Source organism: Hyposmocoma kahamanoa, unplaced genomic scaffold (assembly GCF_003589595.1).
Source record: "Hyposmocoma kahamanoa isolate Upper Pololo Valley unplaced genomic scaffold, ASM358959v1 64, whole genome shotgun sequence".
Classification (NCBI taxonomy): domain Eukaryota; kingdom Metazoa; phylum Arthropoda; class Insecta; order Lepidoptera; family Cosmopterigidae; genus Hyposmocoma; species Hyposmocoma kahamanoa.
Genome location: NW_020653852.1, coordinates 3795832 through 3816723, shown reverse-complemented (window position 1 = coordinate 3816723; position 20892 = coordinate 3795832). Strand labels below are relative to the sequence as shown.

The 20892-nt window shown below is 35.2% G+C and overlaps 1 protein-coding gene across 1 annotated transcript in view; it reads left to right on the top strand.

The window, feature by feature from the left end:
• Positions 1-9557: 9557 nt before the first annotated feature.
• Positions 9558-20892, top strand: part of LOC113230816 (leucine-rich repeats and immunoglobulin-like domains protein 1) — a 24933-nt gene continuing 13598 nt past the window's right edge. Inside the window, exon 1 of the mRNA XM_026464904.1 lies at positions 9558-9700. Within this exon, the coding sequence (XP_026320689.1) occupies positions 9558-9700 (143 nt within the window). The remainder of the gene's footprint in view (positions 9701-20892) is intronic.

Below are 20892 nucleotides of genomic sequence, written 5' to 3'. Positions count from 1 at the left end.
TTGGTGTTTGTGTGTTTTGTATTTTTTTTTGTTTGTGAAACGTTATTTTTATTTTTTGGTTGCCAGCAACTAAGGTGTACGAAATACAACATACTTACGTAGGTTTTGCTTGTATTTTTTAATTTCCGTGCATTTGTCAAGTACAAGTAAATACAAATACATTGTTTAACGTATTTTTAAATTTGAATTTTTTTTTGTCGTTGCTTGTTAACCGTTACAATAATTTGAATGTATTTAGTTTTTAGTAACGCTTACATTGGTAGTACAGTCGGCCACTTTTACATAATATAATTTAAAAGGTATTATTAGTACACATTAGTTGCAATTTTTTTGTTTTCTGCTTATTGTATGTATTATAATTATTTTTTTGTTTTTGTTCTTTTATATCATTTTAGTTGATTGTTTACAACCGTGACGTTATTTAATGATAGTTTATGAATTGTAACAGACGGAGTAGTTTGCTTTTACCTGTTCAACATTTACCATATATCTAAAAAGTTAACAATTTTAAGATTTTTTTTTACCCTCATAATTTTTTTTTCTTTCTACGCTTTGGAACTTAAGTTTTTTTTTATTATGTCTTATCCGGTGAAATTTATGTCTCTTCAAAAGACTGAATTGGAGTACGAAGTGTCCATTAGAGGCGAAACTCCTGCTGCCACCGTTCAGGAATTACGCAAACAAATTGCTAAATGCGGTCCCTTATTTCCTTCGGAGGATATCCTCTCTAGCCCATTTGACCCCTCGGAAGATCTCAAAGGTGTTCTGGATGTTCTCGAGAGGGCAAATGCTAATTTGGATGGCGCATTAGATAAGAATGTTGTTCTCCGTACTCAAAATTTGATGAATCATCTGTATCATCGGCTTAACCGCATTGCTTGCAATGATGCATTGAAACAAGGCTATAGAGAGTGCGTTGAGTTGTATAAGCATACGCTTACTAAGCTTAATACGCTTAAAGACAGTGCTTTAGATCCATTGGCTGTTTCTGGTAGTGAGTTTCCTGTCGCAACCGCTAGCCCCGCTTTACCATTAAACATCACGGTATCTTGTGAAGGAAATGGCGCTAATAACTTTTCAAAATTGAAATTTGATGGCAAATCGTGTGTACGTGCTTTCATTCAACGTATTGATGAGTATTGTAATGCAAAAAACATTTCGCATAATAAAATTTTATCAAATGCTACTGAAATATTTACTGGGGAAGCAATACATTGGTTTAGAAGTGTTAAAGATACCGTCTCAACTTGGGACGAGCTTGTGGTCTTACTAAAACGTGATTTTGATCAGTCTGACTACGATTACAGACTGCTTTCTGAAATTAGGTCTCGTACACAAGGAGAATCAGAAAATATAGTAATTTACTTATCGATCATGTCGGGACTTTTTTCACGTCTATCTAAAAAGTTATCAGAAGCCGACCAATTAGAGATAATTCTCCACAACGTTCGCCCATGTTATGCGAATATTTTATGTTCTGTTTCAGAATTAAAATCAATTGAAGAGCTTAAAAGTGTTTGTCGTAACTATGAAAGTATACAGGCACGTCTTTCTCAATTTAGGGAACCTCCAAGACTTACGCCTCATACTTTAGCACCTGAGTTTGCATATTCTGGTAGTTCACACACCAAACAGAACTATAATAATTATAAGAAGTTTGATTCACACAGATACAACAGTAGCACTAACACACAAAATGATAATTATCGTAATAAGTCCAACACGTACAATAATAATAAAAATAACAATACCCCCAATAATTATGTACATACTATAGATTCTTCAAATCGTAAAACACGTTACTGCCCTCGTTGTCGTACTGATACACACAACCTCAGACAATGTACTGCCAACAAGAACGAAATATTTTGTTTTGTTTGCGGGCACAAAGGAGTTAAAACTCCTGACTGTCCAGGTTGTCTTAAGAACAAGACTCCAGTTTCAAAAAACTAGCATCTGAGAGTTGTATGAATGATAATTTTGATAAAGATGATTGGAAGAAATGGCTTGAGACAATAAAATTATTTTTTCAATCTTTCAATATTCATACAATTCTCGATAAAAAATTTGAACTGGACAATAGGCCTTACGTATCCATACAAATTAATGGTATTAACATTAAAGGACTTTTAGATTCAGGATCCGCGATCACTATTTTGGGCAATGAAACGCATTTAATTTTTCAGGAACAAGGCTTGCCACTTTTAGGGGAGGATTGCATTTCAGTAACAGCGGCAGGGGGTCAGATTCTTCGAAGTATTGGCTTTATGAACATACCAGTTACCTTTGAAAATCAATTTCATATTTTGAAAGCTTTTGTAATACCTAACATTACGCCTGATCTTATTTTGGGAATTGATTTTTGGCATAAATTCCAACTTTGTCCTAAATACATTGGTAGCATTGTAACAACTAATAATAATAATGATAGTAAATCTTCATTTAGTGGTTCTCAATCAGCTTTCATTCAAAGTTATTCAAACTTAGATGATTCTCAGAGACAATTAGCCGATAATGTAATTAAACAGTTTGAGGATGTATCTACTCAACGTAAAGGTCTTGGAGTTACACATCTTATAACTCATCATATTGACACTGGGGACTCTAAACCTGTTCGTCAACGTTACTATCGGTTGTCACCTGAAAAACAACGCATTTTAATTGAGCAGGTTGATGAGATGTTGTCTTTGGATGTGATTGAGCCCTGTGAGAGTGCATGGTCTTCACCGGTCTTGATTGTAGCGAAGAAGAATGGACAACCTAGATTTTGTTTGGATAGCCGCAAGCTTAACTCTGTCACCAAACGCGACGCTTACAATCTACCATACATTTCGGAAATTTTAGACAATCTTAGAGATGCGCGCTACCTAACTAGCATAGATTTATCTAAAGCTTTCTGGCAAATTCCTATCGCGCCGAAGGATCGCGAAAAGACAGCATTTTATATTCCTAACAGAGGCACTTTCTGTTTTAAAAGAACCGCTTTTGGTCTTACAAATGCTCCTGCGACTCAACAGAGGCTTGTTGATTTGTTGTTTGCCGAGTTCGATCTTAATGTCTTTGCCTATCTTGATGATATTATTTGCGTTTCTAAGGACTTCAATAGTCACGTGACTTTACTTTTGCGCGTATTAGATAAATTGAAACAGGCAAATTTATCAATAAATCTCGACAAATGTGAGTTCTTTAGGTCGCAGCTCAAATACTTAGGTTATGTCGTCGATAGCTATGGTTTACGCACGGACCCTGCAAAGGTCGAGGCCATTCTTAATTACCCCACACCGACGAGTCGTAAAGAACTCAAAAGATTTTTGGGTACTGCAACTTGGTACAGGCGTTTTGTCCCTAATTTTAGCTCAGTGGCAGGGCCTTTAAATAAGTTAACATCGACAAAGAAGGGCACCCCTCCATTCAAGTGGACCCCTGAAGCAGCTTCTGCGTTTGAAGAGCTGAAGGAGTGTCTGGTCTCTGCTCCAGTTCTGTCATGTCCGGATTACAGTAGGCCTTTCGAAGTACATACCGATGCTAGCGGTTACGGTATTGGTGCAATGCTTACTCAAACTATCGATGGCAAGGAGCATCCGATTGCTTACATGAGTAAGTCATTAACTGCAGCTGAGAAAAATTATAGCATCACCGAACGCGAGACCTTAGCCGTTGTGACCGCTCTCGAATATTGGCGATGCTATATTGAAAACGGTCAGCCATTTACCGTCTACACTGACCATAGCGCCCTCAATTGGTTTCTGTCTATTAGCAACCCTACTGGTCGTTTGGCTCGTTGGGGAGTGCGGTTGTCAGCATTTAATTTTGTCCTAAAACATCGACGGGGTTCTGAAAATGTTATTCCCGATGCCCTTTCCAGGAGCGTTCCAGTTAGTACCATTAGTACTTCCAACTCTTATTTGGACTCTAAAGATACTTGGTACAAAAATATATATTTCGGTTGTTTAAATAATCCTTCAAATTTTCCAAATTTTATAATTAAAAATAATACATTGTTTCGTTTATCAAAAAATAAACATGAGTTAACGACAGAATTCTCATGGAAGGAAGTCGTTCCTACTGAATTCCGTGAGAAGATTATTTCCGAAAACCATTCTGATACTACTGCTGCTCACATGGGCATCTTCAAAACTTACAAACGTCTTGCCTTACGTTACTACTGGTCTGGTATGTACGGAGATGTAGTAAAATATGTAGGTTCTTGTGGAAAATGTTTATCATATAAGTCACAAAACCATCATTTGCTAGGAGAAATGGGTCGTCCTAAACATTGTTCACGACCATTTCAGACCATTTCAATAGACCTTATGGGGCCTCTCCCCACAACAAAGTTGCGTAATAGCTATATCTTGGTCATTACATGTTGTTTTTCAAAATTTTGTCTAATATTTCCTATAAAAAAGGCTACTTCGGATGTTATTACGAAAATTCTGGAGGAGTCTGTGTTTCTCATACATGGCATTCCACAAACTATTTTAATGGATAATGGCACGCAATTCACAAGCAAAATAACTGATGCTCTGTTTAGAAAATACAGCATTCCTAACATCCATTACACTCCTAAATATACTCCTCAAGTTAACTTGGTGGAAAGGTACAATAGGACAATAATAACCTGTATATCAATGTATGTGGACGACGATCATAGGTCATGGGATTTGTTTATTCCCGAGGTTCAATTCGCAATAAATAACTCCGTCAATGAGGCTACAGGATTTACACCTTCATTTCTAGTATTCGGTCGGGAACTTGTTACTTGCGGCTCACATTACGTTGACAACGACCACGACAGCGAATTAATATTTTTACCTCGTGACGCTTACGCCGAAAATTTGGGCAAATTGTCCGTTATTTTCGATGACGTACAAAAACGGCTATGGCAGGCCCATGAAAAAAACACTACACGTTACAATTTGAGACGTAAATTTGCCGAGTTCAACGTTGGTGACATAGTTATGAAGCGAGCTTACTTCTTAAGTGACAAGGATAACTGTTTTTCCAAAAAGTTGGCCCCAAAATTCATTAAGGCTAAAATTATCACTAAAAAGTCACCCTTAGTTTATGTGTTGCAGGATATGAACGGTAAAGACCTAGGCACCTGGCACATTAAAGATTTGAAGTTAGTTGGTGTTAATAAATAGTTAAGTTCTTTCTATTTTTTCTTTTGCAAAATTATTCCTTCGCGCTCCTTTTCTAACTTAACTGAGACAAGTATTTGCAAGGTCCCTAGTACAATAAGCTAGATACCTATTTTAATGTTGTGTGTAGAAGTCAGTAAACTTAGTATACTGTAATTGTACAGTTTCTGATTTATGTTCGTTGAGCGAGATGTATGAAATATGATATTAATGATCGTGTTAAGCAAGTACTACTACTGTATTCTCAATGCGGATTTTATTTATTTTAAGAAAACAATAAAATCCTTCACTGCGCGCGGGGGTATTGTAACGTAGTAAATTAATAATATTTTATTTATTTTATTTAGGATGTATTCGGAAGAGTCCCGTGTCCAACAGTGGAACGTATACCTTAGAGTTATCGAACGAGGAATGCGCGCGAGCCATTTTTTTTATAGGCGACAACTGGTTCGGTTCCTCGCCCCCTTTGCGGGGTATCAGGCAAGCCGCTGTCCCGCTACCGCTTGGACGACGGCTCACTCCAAAATCTATCTTGAAGAGAGACGCACGCGCATTTTCTCGTAATAGCGATTTCCGCAAAGTTAATATTTTTTCGTAATTTAAAGTATTTAAATCGTTTGTGTTTTTAAACCCACTTGTTTGGTAAGTGTTGAACACGTAACTTTCTTTTACCTATATTATGCCTTCTTGTAACGCCTATTTAAATTGTAGTCGTAACGGTTTCTTTTTTGATTTTGAATGTTTGTCTATTTTTTTTAATTTGAAATGTTTTGGAATTTCCATGTTACTCCGTTCTGATTGTGACAATCACGCAACACTGCATTGATAACATGGTGCTTTTCCCCACCTCTTTGTTCACTGCCGTTGTCACAATCAGGGGAGCAAACCGTGGACAGTGCTAAGTGGACCTATGGGTATTCCAGGGTCCGAGGTTCCGGTACCTTACTACCGTTCTCCTCGTCGGCTGGCCTGAGCCCAGAGAGCGACATCGTGCCCCGGACATCTATCCGGCGGACACTCACAACCCGCACCCCCGGACTTCATTTCGGCGGACGGATCCGTTCCTGTCCCGGTTACCTCAACCCCGGACGTTACTTCGGCGGAACAGCCAGGGGAGTACCAGCTGCTGGTCGTAGGAAGGCAAAAGTTCAGTGAATAACCGTTGGGTTTTAAAATAACGAACCGCGCCCAAATAAATTTTGTTTACAAGGGTATTCCTTCTTTTATTTAGTTACCCCGTAACACAGGACTAGAGCATGTGTCTGTAATACCAATCTAGGGCTACTTTGTATTAATAATAATCTCAGTACAGAGTACTAAACAAACTTTAAATTATTTTCCAAGTTTTATTGAAATCGGTTACCGGAAGGTGCGCGACACCGGATTAATCTCCTAGTTTGCCACACTTAGAGGTGACCACTATTGAGGCATCCTCTTTCTAACAAAAAAAGAATCATCAAAATCGGTTAAAAAGTAATTTTATTTTCTGTGTGTAACAAATGCGAAAACCTAAGAACTCTATATTAATTAATACCGTTTGATTTTGTCTATGCGATATCCTCAAATTAAGGTATTTATTTACCCAAAACCTATTCAGATAAGCGAGAAATTCTGTCCGAGAGAAATCACGTTAAACTGATTGCATTCTGCGGTCACCCATTTGGATTCCAACGTTTCACAAGATCACTTAACATGCGCAATTATGCATTGAATGGGATACCTTACACGACTTTACTGGGTACTACAGTAATAAATTCAACGAAATTTGACTATAAAGTAAACTCTAGGCATTCAGTTCGATGTTTCAAAGTTATAAAAAATTGGTTTCACGAGGTTTAAAACTATAGTGAAACAAAAACTTTATACTAAAGGTTATTATACAACTTCTGCGTACTTGGATGACAAAAATCCGTGGTAGTAAGCCGTTTAGCTCATGGAGGTAGTCTCGATCTCTGATGTTTCAAATAAAAAAAAATATTGTAAATGTTATTTACAAAGAGCAACCCCTAGAGTTTCTTGCTCATTCTTCTCAGGGGAATCTGCCTTACGAATGAGCGGTAGAGTTTAACTATTGTGACGATTTCAAGTGTAATAATGCTTACCTATGAAATAAAGATTATTTTGAATTTGAATTTGAATTTGGTTTTTCGTCAGAATGCCCAATCTTTTTCCGCAACACTAAACAGTGAATTCTATTTATATTAATAATCCATTTTTGTTTGAAATTGTTTTCAGTTAGTCTTTTCAAGCAAAACAACGTTCATTATTATTACTGATACAAAGATCGAAGATAAAGAAAGTTCCTGCGATCTGGCTGGACTTATAACAATGTTTGTTTTTTTAATACCAAGCAATGAGACGAACACATCGTGCCTCTGGTGGTAAGCAATACGCCTCCATAATCAGTCGCTTCTAATCTAAGCTTTAGAGAGAGAATAAGAGCTTTCAATCGCAAAGACCTGAGGGGCACTGTCACTGCACCCATCTGTAATTTCTTATCATTTTCTAGACAAAGGGTGCATTCCCATTATGTCGTAAGGTTTTAGACGTCAGTCGCTTTTAGCCTGTCCCCATATCGTGACTGTATCATAGACTTTTTTTTATCATTGTTCGACTGTCGTGTCTAGCTATTCTCATTGAATCGTGTTGATAATTTATCGGTTCACACCATCAGCCACCTTGTCATTTGCATGACATAATCGTTTGATGTACAGCTGAGGGTGCGGGGGATGAGACAGGAGAGTAAGAAGCAGAACACGTGCAGACAATGATAAATTAAAACGTGACCACAACAGTGGCTACGATTATCTGTCCTTTTATTTATCGTCAGACGACTGTCGTTTCTGGCTCTTCCCATTGTCTTGACAGTTTGTCATCGTAACACCAAAAAAGTCGTAAACGACGATTAATCGTGAACAATTTCATTTAAACAAACCACGACACTTTAAACTGTACGACTATCAGTCATCACGACGTAATGGGAACGCATCCTAATGGCTTGTCGCAATAGTTTTAATTCGTTGCACCTAAGTGTTGCAATGATTTGCCTCCTCAAATAATAAACTTTAAGTCATCTTGGATTTTCAGAAGGAAATGTAAGCTTTGGTTACTTTCGATGCAAGTAATTGGATGTAGCTTCATCGTCCAGCGAATTTATACATAGCTTTTTTTATTTTATTTTTTAGCAATAAATACCAAAAATAGGCCGTCACCTTTAAACATAAGTTGACGAGTCTGTATAGTTAATAACCTACATTACAAAAATGTGTATGCTGCAATATTGGCTTACGCGTGGCGTGTGCTGCGTTATTTCAATCAGTGTGCATCGAACACTCGAGTCGTTTATTATATCATTATCAATGTAAGTAAATCAGTGTATCATTTGTCTTATCATATATATATCATTTATCAATTATTATTTAGTGTAGGCTCATCCTACATTTTGGTCCTTCGAGCCGGATCGTCTGGCGTGCGGGAAAATCATACGCAGGACCTCGCGTTGTGATCTACGTTGGTTATTCGTGAAAAACTGCGTCTTTTCGTGACAATTGTGAACATTTTATCATTTAATATGCTTAACATTGTATCATTACAGTACAAGTAAGATCGTTCTTATTTTAATTTTATCACTATTTTATCAACTATCATCATGGAATCTGATTTTGCGAGACAAAGCGCTATCATCAATGAGTCGGAGAGGATCAATGTAAACTTTAAAAAGGATGGTGCGGATCGTAAAACTAGGGAATACATAGACAAGCGCATTAAGGCACTCGATGAATTGTGGCCGGAATTTAGGGATACTCATTCGAAACTAGAAATGGTTGAAGACAAGTCCCAAGAATATTATACGAAAAATATCTATCAAAAAACGAAAGAATATTACGAATTAGTTAGACAGATGTTATGAGTTTATCTGCCTACTCCGAGAGTTCCGGCGGCATCGGTGGGCACACCTGGCCCTTCCAACCATACCCCTTCGAAACCAGAGGAAAATACTACTACAACCTTTAACATCCCGAAGGTTGTAACCGCAGATGTTCGAATAATACAATTGAAGAGTTAATGGCACAACAAAATTCAAATATCAGAGCTTTCTATAGAACAATTCAACATATTCACATTGAGAGCATTGATGAATAATGAGAATTAGAAGATGAGATCAAAAATTTACAACGTCGATGGAACATCATCGACGAACTACATTTACGTATCGATTGCATTTTAGGATCTAAGGGTCCAATGCCGCATATGAAGAACATTTTCTAAAAGCTGAAAAGAAATATCATTTATACAAGGAGCTTAACAGAAGGCTATCATCTATAGCACACCTACAACAATCAACTCCGAAAGTTGAGATTCCTATATTCACAGGCAAGTACACACAATAGCCCACCTTTTACGATTGTGGCGATGCATGACAATCGTTGCCTCAATAAAGCTCAGAAAATACAACACCTGAAAAGCAAAGTTAGAGGTGAGGCTGAACGCATAAAACAGCATCTGCACATAACGGCGGAGAACTACGACACCGCTTGGGATCTTCTAACGCACAGGTATAACAATCCTAATGCATTATTTACGCACCAAACAGAGCTATTCTTAAATCAACCACCGTTACAAAAACAATCATCAAATGAATAAAACACTTGTACGATACGACAATGGAAACCGTACATGTTATACATAACCTTGGCGTGGATACGCAAACTTAGGACCCTATATTAGCCCATTTGATCGCCAAGAAATTAGACTATAAAGAATCATTGGATTCACCGCGTGATTTACCATCATTTGCGTCATTGGACCCTTCGTAACGTCTTCAGAGCTAGTCCACGCTCGGCTTGGCCGCGCTCACGATATAAAAAACCGTTAACGTATTTTACAAAGTGCAAAATTTTATTGTAAATCAAAGATTATTATATATATATTGCTTTCCAATCACATTAAACGTACTTAAATCGCCAAAGTGAAAGTTCCCGCTTTAGGGAGTTACCTTCGGATTAAACTACCTTCGGGTTGGAAAACTACTTTCGAGTTGGAAAGCTACCTTTGCTGATCTTCCTTCGGGTTCATACACCTGGCGCTTGACTACGTCCGAACAATGACGAAGCATTTCCGCTAAACGGCTACCAATTGCTGCTCGTCCTGTGGCCCTTCTTCTGCGCCAGTAAATATACAGGAGAGTACCATACTCGGAAGTGGAAAACCTAAAGTCTTAAGACACGTTACCACGACCCGTAATATATTTTTGTAAATTTAAATTTTAAATTGTACATTTTTTTTATCATAATTATTTCAATTTTCAGATGTCTTTGGTTTGATTTTCTACCTTCATAGGGAAAATAAAACTAGGGAATCCAACCCGGTACTACATTAGTACTTTAAGGTGGGTAAATGTAGCGGTAGCTGTAGAGCTCCTTGTGACAGAGTTCGTCCATGGACTATTCTGCTGCCAAGCAGTAATGTCAGCATTATTGTGTTCCGGTTTTAAAGGGTAAGGGTGCTGATGAAATTACGAGCACATGGGACTTGTCAACTTATATTTTTTAGGTGACGGGCGCAGTGGCAATATCTCTCAAAACTCTGAGTGGCACTACAACTGTTACGGACAGGCGTGTAGCGTACCATCAGGCACACAACTCGTTCGTCCCGTGACTGGATATTATAAAAAAAAGAAATATGTATATAAACGTTGGTACTTTTTGGGTATAGCATCATTTTCGGTGCGTTGTCCATAATCAACATGTTTTTTTGGATAATAAAATTATTTTGATTGTTTATAATCAATATTACTGCTTGGCGGCAGAAATAGGTAAGGAGGCAGTACTTCCCTGGACGAACTCTTTCACAAGGAGCTCTACTACTTTTAAATTATGCTATTTAAAAAACGACTAAACAACTTCAAAACTAATATAACATGAACTTGCTTAAACAATATCCGAATTTTTTAATAACAAATCTTCTTTTTTAAAGCACAAAATCATAGCTTCATTGTCAAATTTTTAACCGACTTAAAAAAAGGAGGATTTCTCAATTCCACTGTATGTTTTTTATTGTATGTATGATTTTGATGATTCCTTTTTTGTTGGAGAGAAGATACCTCAGATATTGTCCCATTTAAATTTGAAGAAAATATTCCACTTCCAAGGGTGGCAAACTAGGGGATGAATGACTTATGAGATCGGTTTTTTTAGTACTCTATACGGAGATTATCTATATTGTAGACATTTGTATATTTATTTTGACGTTATTTAAATACCATCATCGTATACCTATGTTTTTTCTCTATTTTTTTTTTAAATAATAATAATAATAATATAATAATAACAATCTTCATTTCTCTCACAAAGTTATCCTATAAATAAGTAATTAACATTATGGACTTATTATTAGTACATCTTTGTACGAGACTGGAGTCCATACTAGGATTTGACCTGTGTTACGGATCTCCAGGCACTCACCAACCGGACTTCGCACTGTATTCTACATAATATAAGAGCGTTACCATGTTCTAAATTACAGAGAGCGGGTTTTATACAAGATTATTTTAATAATATAAGAAAGTAATGGAATAAAAGAAAATTGTGTGTGTGTGCGAGTGTGTGTGTGTGTATTTTGTGTGAGTGTGCGTACATGTGTGTGTGTGTGTGTGCGTGTGTGTGGTGTGTTTTTTGTGATATTGTGTTGGTGCTACATGTTAGGTGAAGCAGCCTAGGTGTGGAGGTCATAGAGTTTGAATAGCTAGGAGGATCTTCATTAAATATTTAACATGTAGTTACATTTTACAATTGCTATCGTAAAAATTTACCAAATTAACTACCATCGCGTTTAAACTACTGACTGAATAATTACAAACATGTATGCACGAGCAACTGTTATTAGTAAAAAAAAAACAACATTTTACACCTGTACAAGTGCGTGTTAGCACATGTTCAACATCAATATCTTTGTGTGGGTACCTATTGACCTACATAATGAAAGTATACTCATCGTATTACATGTTCATTTCTATACAACCTGTATTTTCACAAATAAATAAATTATGAAATTTAAAAATAACAATACTGAAGGTTAGAACATTTCTTGTGTATGTCAGTGTTCTATAAATTACTTTTCGATCTTTATTCACTTTATTATAGAGGGTGAAAAATAAAGGCCTATATGGTTGTTTTAGTGATGTACCGCCCACTGCTCGCACTTATATTTTTTGTCGTATAAAAAAACCCTATCAGCATCATAGCAATAATTTTTTTTAAATAATTATTAAATTTCTTAGTAACACTAATTGGACCGTTTATTTTAAGAACATTTATTAATAACTGCCTATGAAGTCGAATTCGAAAATGTAATGATTATAATTTTCTTAATACAGTTGCTCAAAACGTATTTTTCGTACTACAAATCGTGCCGAAACTTGAATTTTTCACACTAGTGCTTTTTAGTTTTCAATTATATTTTTTAATTTACTGTTGTTTCAAGTCTTAAACATAAAACTGAAGAAGTTGCATATTTATTTAATATTCATGTGCTTTGTGACGAAAGTCATTCATCATTAAAACTTATATTTGCTTACAAACATCTTATTTGTTTAAATTGCATAGGTGTTTTGTAAAATAAAATGAAATGAAATGAAATATTTATTCGCAAGCAAACACGGTAAGAAAAGATATTATTATACAAGGTGTCAAGAACACGTGTTGCACCAGATACTGGCACGCAAATATTAAAATAAATTGAAGTTAAATAATGTCATAAATTAAAATTATACAATTTGTCAAATAAGCAATGTCGTATAAAATTAAGTCAAAATGCCAATAAATAGCAACAGTAACAACATCATAAATTAAACAATATCAAAGAAGTAAGAACAGCACAAATATAAAGAAAGTGTCAAATACAAACAAAATGTCAATTTCTTTTTATTATTAAAAAATCTTTGATATCGTATAAACACAGATCACATAGCAAATCAAATAACTTTTTTTTAAATATTTTGATAGGTAAATCTGCGATAGCTGCAGGCAAGGCATTATATATTTGTATGGACATGTTATAGCAATTCCTGTAAAAGCAAGTAGTCTTATGGGAGGGGCCAGCTATACGGTTTGGATATCTAGTTAAAAAATTACATACTTCACGTTTCCTAGTAAATAAGACCAAGTTTTTTTTAACAAATATGCATACCTCATATACGTACATGGCGGGAAGCGTTAGAAGATTTAGCTTTCTAAAAAACGGTCTACAAGATTCGAGCGGACCTACTCTACATATAGCTCTGACATATTTTTTCTGGATAGCAAATACACGGTTTATCTCTACGCAGTTCCCCCAGATGATGAGGCCATACCGCAAGCTTGAGCAGACAAATGCATGGTAGGCCATCAAGGCAGTCCTCTGATCACATATGTGCGTTAGACGATGTAAACCAAATACAAATCGATTCAGCTTTGCACATATTGAATCAACCAGTGGTTTCCATGTTAGTTGAGAGTCCAATACTATGCCGAGAAAATTGCTGGATGAGCATTCCACAATTTCATCTCCATGACAATTTACAGAGAGTTTTTGGGGTTTTCCATTATGGTTAGAAAATTGTATGAGCTTTGTTTTTGAAACATTTACTTTCAGATTATTTCTCTTAAGCCAGTCAATAATGTTACATATAGTGTCATTTATTTCTTTTTCATAATCTATGTCAGAATTCTTATTAATAATGATTGATATGTCATCTGCAAAAAGAGTGCATGGATATTTTGTCATTTCAGGGAGGTCATTAACATACAATAAAAACAGCAATGGACCTAAAATACTTCCTTGAGGCACACCGTATTTATTAACTTTAAACTCTGATCTGTGGGTCTCAATCTCATTATTATTATTTAACTTCACTACCTCTACACACTGAGTTCTGTTGCTAAGGTAACTTGCTATCCAGTTATGCACCTGGCCACGAAAACCGTATCTTTCTAATTTGGATAGTAGAGTTCTATGGCAAACGTAATCGAAAGCTCTACTCATGTCAAATAAAACAGAACAGACAGGTACTTTCTTATCTGCAAAAGTTGAGATATCTTTGATTACCCTGAAACATGCCTGTGTGGTAGATTTTCCCTTTTGAAATCCAAATTGTTCTACTTTAATAATGTTGTACTTTGATAGGAAAGCCGTAATTCTTTTATGCATTACCTTTTCAAAAAGCTTTGATATTACAGATATAAGTACAATAGGTCTGTAGTTTTCCAAATGGTCTTTTTCGCCCCTCTTAAACAGCGGTTTTATTATGGAGATCTTAAGAGGCGATGGAAATGTACCCTCCATGAAGGACAGGTTTACCAAGTATGCCAGCAATGGTGATAGTTCATCAGCACACAATTTAAAAACCTTAGTGCACACGTCATCGTAATCGGTAGAGTTTGTGTTGTTGAGGGATTTTATTAAAATTTTTATTTCCGCTTCGTCCGTGGGATATAAAAATAAACTTGACTCATGCACCTTTGGTAAAAAAATATCGTTACTATCTTGTCCTGGGTCCGTAGTTGATAGGTTTAAATTTAAAAAATGAGTGTTAAACTCTGATGCTATCTCTCGCGGATTTTCAATCTTAATTTTATTTACGGTAATGTGTTCAATAAAATGTTTGTCACGTAAATGTTTGTCCTTGTTGTTTATTATGTTCCAAGTAGCTCTATTTTTGTTTTTAGCATTGACCATGTATCTATTATTACATTGCTTTTGAGCGGCAATGATAGTCCGTTTCAAAATTTTTGTGTAGGTTTTATACAGTCTTTCTATTTTGTGTCTTTTTTTTGTAATAGTTCATACGTAATTTTCTTTTAGTGATACAGGACTTTCTTATTCCTTTTGACAGCCATTTTAAATTCGTATTATCTTGAAACATTTTGACTTTAATCTTTGGAAAACATAAGTTAAACAATAGGACAAAATTATCATAGAAAAAACTAAAAGCATGTTCAAGGTCATCAACATAACTAAAAAGCTCGGACCAGGCATAAGTTTCTAAGTAGAATTTAAATTTAGTAACATTGTCCACTGAAAAGTCTCTCTTCATTTCAAACCAGTGCTTAATTGGTTTTTGACGCGAAGTTATAGGAAAAGTTAAAAGTTGAGCCGTGTTGTGGTCTGATAAGCAGACTGGTAATGTTTCTCCAACAGCATTAGCAATACTACTAGCGATATGATCTATGCAAGTGTTTAAGCGAGTCGGTGTGTATATATGTAAGTTCATATTGTAACTTTCTAACAAAGTTTTAGGTCACGTGATAATTTATTGTCAGTTAAGGTATCCACATTCCAGTCACCTGTCAATATAATTTTTTTATTTGCTTTATTTTTTAGTCTATCTAGCAATAAATCTAATTTTTCAAAAAATATATTAATATTTGAGTTGGGGATTCTATATATGCAGATTACTAATAATTTATGTTGCATAATTTCTATTCCACAGCATTCAAAGCTTAATTCCAATGCAAGTTCTTGAAGGAATGTTATGGGTCTTGCCTCGATGTTTCTGTCATGCATTATACACACACCCCCTCGTCTTTTATTATGTCTGCAAAAAGACGAACCCAGAGAATAACCCTTTAATTGTATGTTTGCTTCATTATTTCGTTTAATAAATGTTTCTGATAAACAAAGAACATCAATAATTTTTTTGTTATTACGGAGGTCTGATAATGTGATTTCCAACAAGTCTTTTTTGCTTAAGAAACCCGCTATGTTTTGATGCATGATTCGAAAATTGCAATAAGTATCTATAATAAAGAGGAGGAGTCACAAACATCATTTATCAACAAGCTTAAATCTTTAAAAATTTGGCGAAGACCTGTGTTATTCAAATTGCCCTTAAAAACAGTAAACATGCGATTATCGTACGTAAGATTCTTATTCGAGTCCAGTACATAAGCATATTCATGAGTCAAATTGTCACGATAGAGTAAATTGTTAAATGTGTCAACCCGCTCATTAAATAATATGCTCGTATTCAACCCGTGTCTGAAAGTTGGTAAACATATGAACACATTGGTATTTTGAATTTTTAACAGTTCAGTCCTGAGCATATTAACTAAAATTTTATAGTCCATACTGGTTTCAAAATCCTTTTCTCCTATCATTATAACGCATGAGTCATACAGTGTATAATTTTTCACTTTCTTCTTTAAATTTGTCAGTAGCTGCTGAAGTCCTACATTTGGTGTCAAGTAATGGCAAATTTTTGTGTTCTGGATGGTAGATGTTGCTGTCGTTAGAATCTTGTTTCTCTTATTGCTGCTAATAATACACATATTGCGTTGAATACGTCGAGTATCGTGTTTTGGCGGAGTCAGGCCAGTAATTAATGTACTTTGCAATTTTGGTGAACTAGTGGCGCCATCTTGCGGGGAGTAGTGAACAACGGGTTACATTTAAAATTCCAAAATATCTTCCATAAAGATGGCCTATTGAGTATTAACAATGACCAGAGGTGAGTATTACGCGAGACCGTTGCGCGCCACGTCACTAAAATAGTAATTCTAATGTGGCTGAATACTGGCAACAGTTGCCATTGTACTCTGAATTTTTATCAGACAAAGAAATAAAATGAGGTTTTTTTTAAATACTGTTTTATTATATTTTCAATGTAGTTTTTTCGCAAATGTATTAAAAAACGTCGTTTGATACACGTACGGATTTGTCATTTTCACTTGTCTCGAGTCTTCTGCTGGCTCAGGCCAAGAAGCCTCGAGACTCGTGAATAATGACTAACTTTCCGCACTTGTATCAAAAATAACTATTACGTTTATGTAATATCCCGATGGTTTACTACCATGATATATTAGTGGTTAAATGTTCAAAGTCTAATAAATTTGTCAATCAATCAATAAATATATTTATTCATCATCACAGGTCATAACATGATAGGGTGTACAGTCTTATTTAGAACAGCTATGGTGCTTACAGAGGCCTACGAAAATTTGTGTCCAATCTAATCTTAATTTATGAAATATTAAATTATAAATTACAATGTCAACTAATAAATCTATACAATGTCAAAACAAATTTCAAATTAATTCTATAATGTAATATTCAACTATAAGCATATATGTATATTATAATTCACACTATATTATCATTGAAATATTCATCAACCGGGTAATACCATTTTTTAATTAATAGCCTTGACAATTCCCTCCAGAACATATCCAAGGATGTGATTTTTGGCCTTTGTGGCAGTTTGTTGTAGAGTTTAGGTACCATGTTAAGGGCGCTTTTTTTCTTAAGAGCTGTTTTACAAGAGTTGTGCCAGTGGTGAACATTTGAGGATTTCTAGGGCGTAGATTGAATCCCGGAACGACCGCTTTTTCCCTGTAAAGTTCGGGGCTAGATTTTAGAAATGTACATGATTCCAGTATGTACGGACAGCACATCAGACTACACATTTCTGTTCGAAAATCGCCTCCAGTGCAACGGTACAAGATACGTCAATGTGTAGCTTGACTGTACAAACTTGAGAACGTTAGCACTATTAACCTTTTAAAGAATGGTCGACCGCTGTCAATAGATCTAAGGCCGCAAATAGATCGTACACATAGCTTTTGAGATTTGCGTATGTATTTTTTGAAATTTCTGTAAGTTCTCTGTAAATCATTCGATACGTAATGTTATTCTCTTCGTCCGAGATATTATCTATATTATCATTTTTATTAGCAGTAGAGCGTCTTATGAAAGAATTCGTCCAGGGAAGTACTGCCACCTTACCTATTTCTGCCGCCAAACAGTAATGTCAACAATACCGTATTCTGGTCTTGAAGGGTAAGGATTCTGGTGAAATTACAGACACATGGGACTTGTCAACTTATGTCTCTGGGTGACAGGCGCAGTGGCAGTGCCCCTCAGGTCTCTGTGATTTAAAGCACTAAATGATACTGCAACTATTATCAACAGGCGCGTGTCGCTTACAACCATGTATACGACTTGTTCGTCCGGTCGTTTTGTATCATGAAAAAAATACAAGCACCGTAATACAGTCCACCCATAGCCGCGTAACTCTGTTTCTTTACGCTACATACTCTTGTAAGGTCCCACCCTACGTCCCGTGGCTACCGTTTTGCATTCGTTATTTATGTTTTCATAGACAATTATCACTAGTTCTTTGCAACACTGTACAAGAGGAGTGAGGGGAGAATGGGATATAAAAGCGAATCAAATGATGGAGAATGGAAAATTTGTAGATTAATTTCGACTCTCATGCGTATTGTAAAAAATAATTATATAAATAAATTATACGTACCACTCAGTATTACTCATTTTACATCTATAGTAAAATGGCGTACATTTCAAACATACGACACAAAGTATCTCGCTTTTCGAGTCAGAAGTTAAACATTAAAACGAAGGACAGTAGTACAAAGTACAATATAAACGTTCGTGTCATCCTTGTGAGCGCCACAAAGGCGGAGGGATAAAACTTTGTGTTAACCAAGATAATCAGCTACGTCCGTAAAGTTAAGTTTCCCATTTTTTACGTCTTTTTTCTTTGAATTTATTTTCGTATTTTCAATTCGACTACTAAATTTCTAAAGCTTTATAGAATATGAAACGTTTTAAAAGATATGAATCTCTGGAAGTGTTCTAGAGCTTTGCGAAAACTAGAGTATGAATATCAGTGTTATTATTAAACATTTTATATGAATTTGATTAAATATGAAAAATGATAATAAATTATATTACTTTTTTATCCCGTACTTTGTCTCATTTAAGAGTTGTAACTACCTTAAATGGCATTGATTGAATCAAATCACAGTGAGTGTTGAATTAATTACTATATGGTGTGAAAACATGTTTCCTAAAAATTTTCAGAACAGCTCTATTCAATAGGTAAAAAAATAAATTCTGAAATAATGCCAGTGTCCTGCCGCTCGACCTAAGCAAAACAAACCGTATTAGTACGAGAAAACTTTGAATTCGAGCTGAGGTAGTACCGACTCTTAAATGTATTTTGCTAATTTCCCGAAAATGTTATTATCTTCAACTATTCCTTTATTACGTCATTTGCTAAAGCAACAATAATGATAAATCTAATGCATATCTAATTCTACAAAATGACAACTCTTCATGAGAAATCTTTAAAGATTCTACAAACGAAAATTTTAGTAAAATATATATAACTTGTTAGTACGGATTATACGATAAAATCATAGTTAAATAAATGTATAATAATAAACATTTCATAATTGACCAAATGTATAATTGAACAAACAATAACAAACAGATTGTATAACTCAAGTGAAAATGACAACTTAAATCCTATACTCATGATTGGTTATCGATAGTCAAAAAGTTACAGTTAATAAACATGTTTTTAATTTTAAATAGAAAACCACCGTGAAACTCAGACATTTTAACTAAAAATAACGGATAACTCACGTATTTAAGTCGAATTTGATGTTATTAAAAAGCAATAATAACATTTTTACAGATAAGAAATCTGTAACTGTTCAAACAAAACAGTTTATTTATAAGCTGGTCGTAATTTGCGGTCTTCGAACACGTCATAGGGGGTTTATGATATATATGTGTGTAGATAAAAGTGATTTTGTCATATGAAAGTCAAAAACAATACGAATTACATGAACAAAATTACGTACGAGTAAATTATGTCAAATTTAATGTCTCTTATTTAAATATAAAAACGTTATAATGTATCATAAAAATAAAACCTAAAAACTCAATAATAAATACATTGTATAATTAAAGCTATCGAATGCTAGCTAAAGTTATTTTTCGTATCTCGTCTTTTTAAAGCTGAGAGTGCAATATAAAAGCAGATAGAAATCTCCACTTCGAGTATTTCCCAGTGAACACATAATATTTCCAGCAAGTCGCCAGCTAGTAGACTGTGATAATAGGACCATTTTTCAATGACGTCAGCGAAGACTTCGCAGCTTTTGCTTACGAGATTGAACTGTTACAGCTAAGACAAGGCTAGAACAAATGTAAGTGCATTTTTCTCGGCTTTCGCTGATAAGTAGAATCATCTCACTTTGGGAGTAAAACTCCGGTGGTTAAGGGGAGGTCAGTGAAACTCCATTGATATAGTAACATATTGTAACAAACTACTGGAGTAATTTCACAAAAAATAATTTAATATCATGGTTGTGAATCATTCTCATTCAATAAAAAACTTAATTGCAGTTATTAAAGTAACATCTCTAGCCGGGGCTGGTAGTTGCAAAGGTATCTAACTGGGTGACGAAATACTTTCATAGATTTCTCATAGATGGCGCCACGGCTAAAAAGTCGTTGAAAAACAAATACAAAGATCCGACAATAAGCAGATAGAAAAATTCGTGAGGTCCGCTGGTTCGTTTCGTGGCTTAGTTGGCATAGCGTCTGGCACGGTTTGCTGGGAGACATAGGTTAGAATCCGGCCGGACTGAAGGATTTTTTTCTAAGTGTTTCAACTTTGCATTAATCAAAATTATAACAAACTAGTGGAGTAATTTTAATTTTAAGCCCCAATCCGCATTGGGCCAGCGTGCTGGACTATGCCTAAAACCTCGTGTGAAAGGAGACCCGTGTCCAGCAGTGGGACGTATGAAAGGGTTGATGATGATGATGATGATGATGGATTAATTTCACAACAAATAATTGAATATCAATTCAATAAAAGTTTAAGATTAATTAAAAAACGTAATTACAATAACACAGTGTTATTTTTCATTGTTGACGGTTTATATATAATATA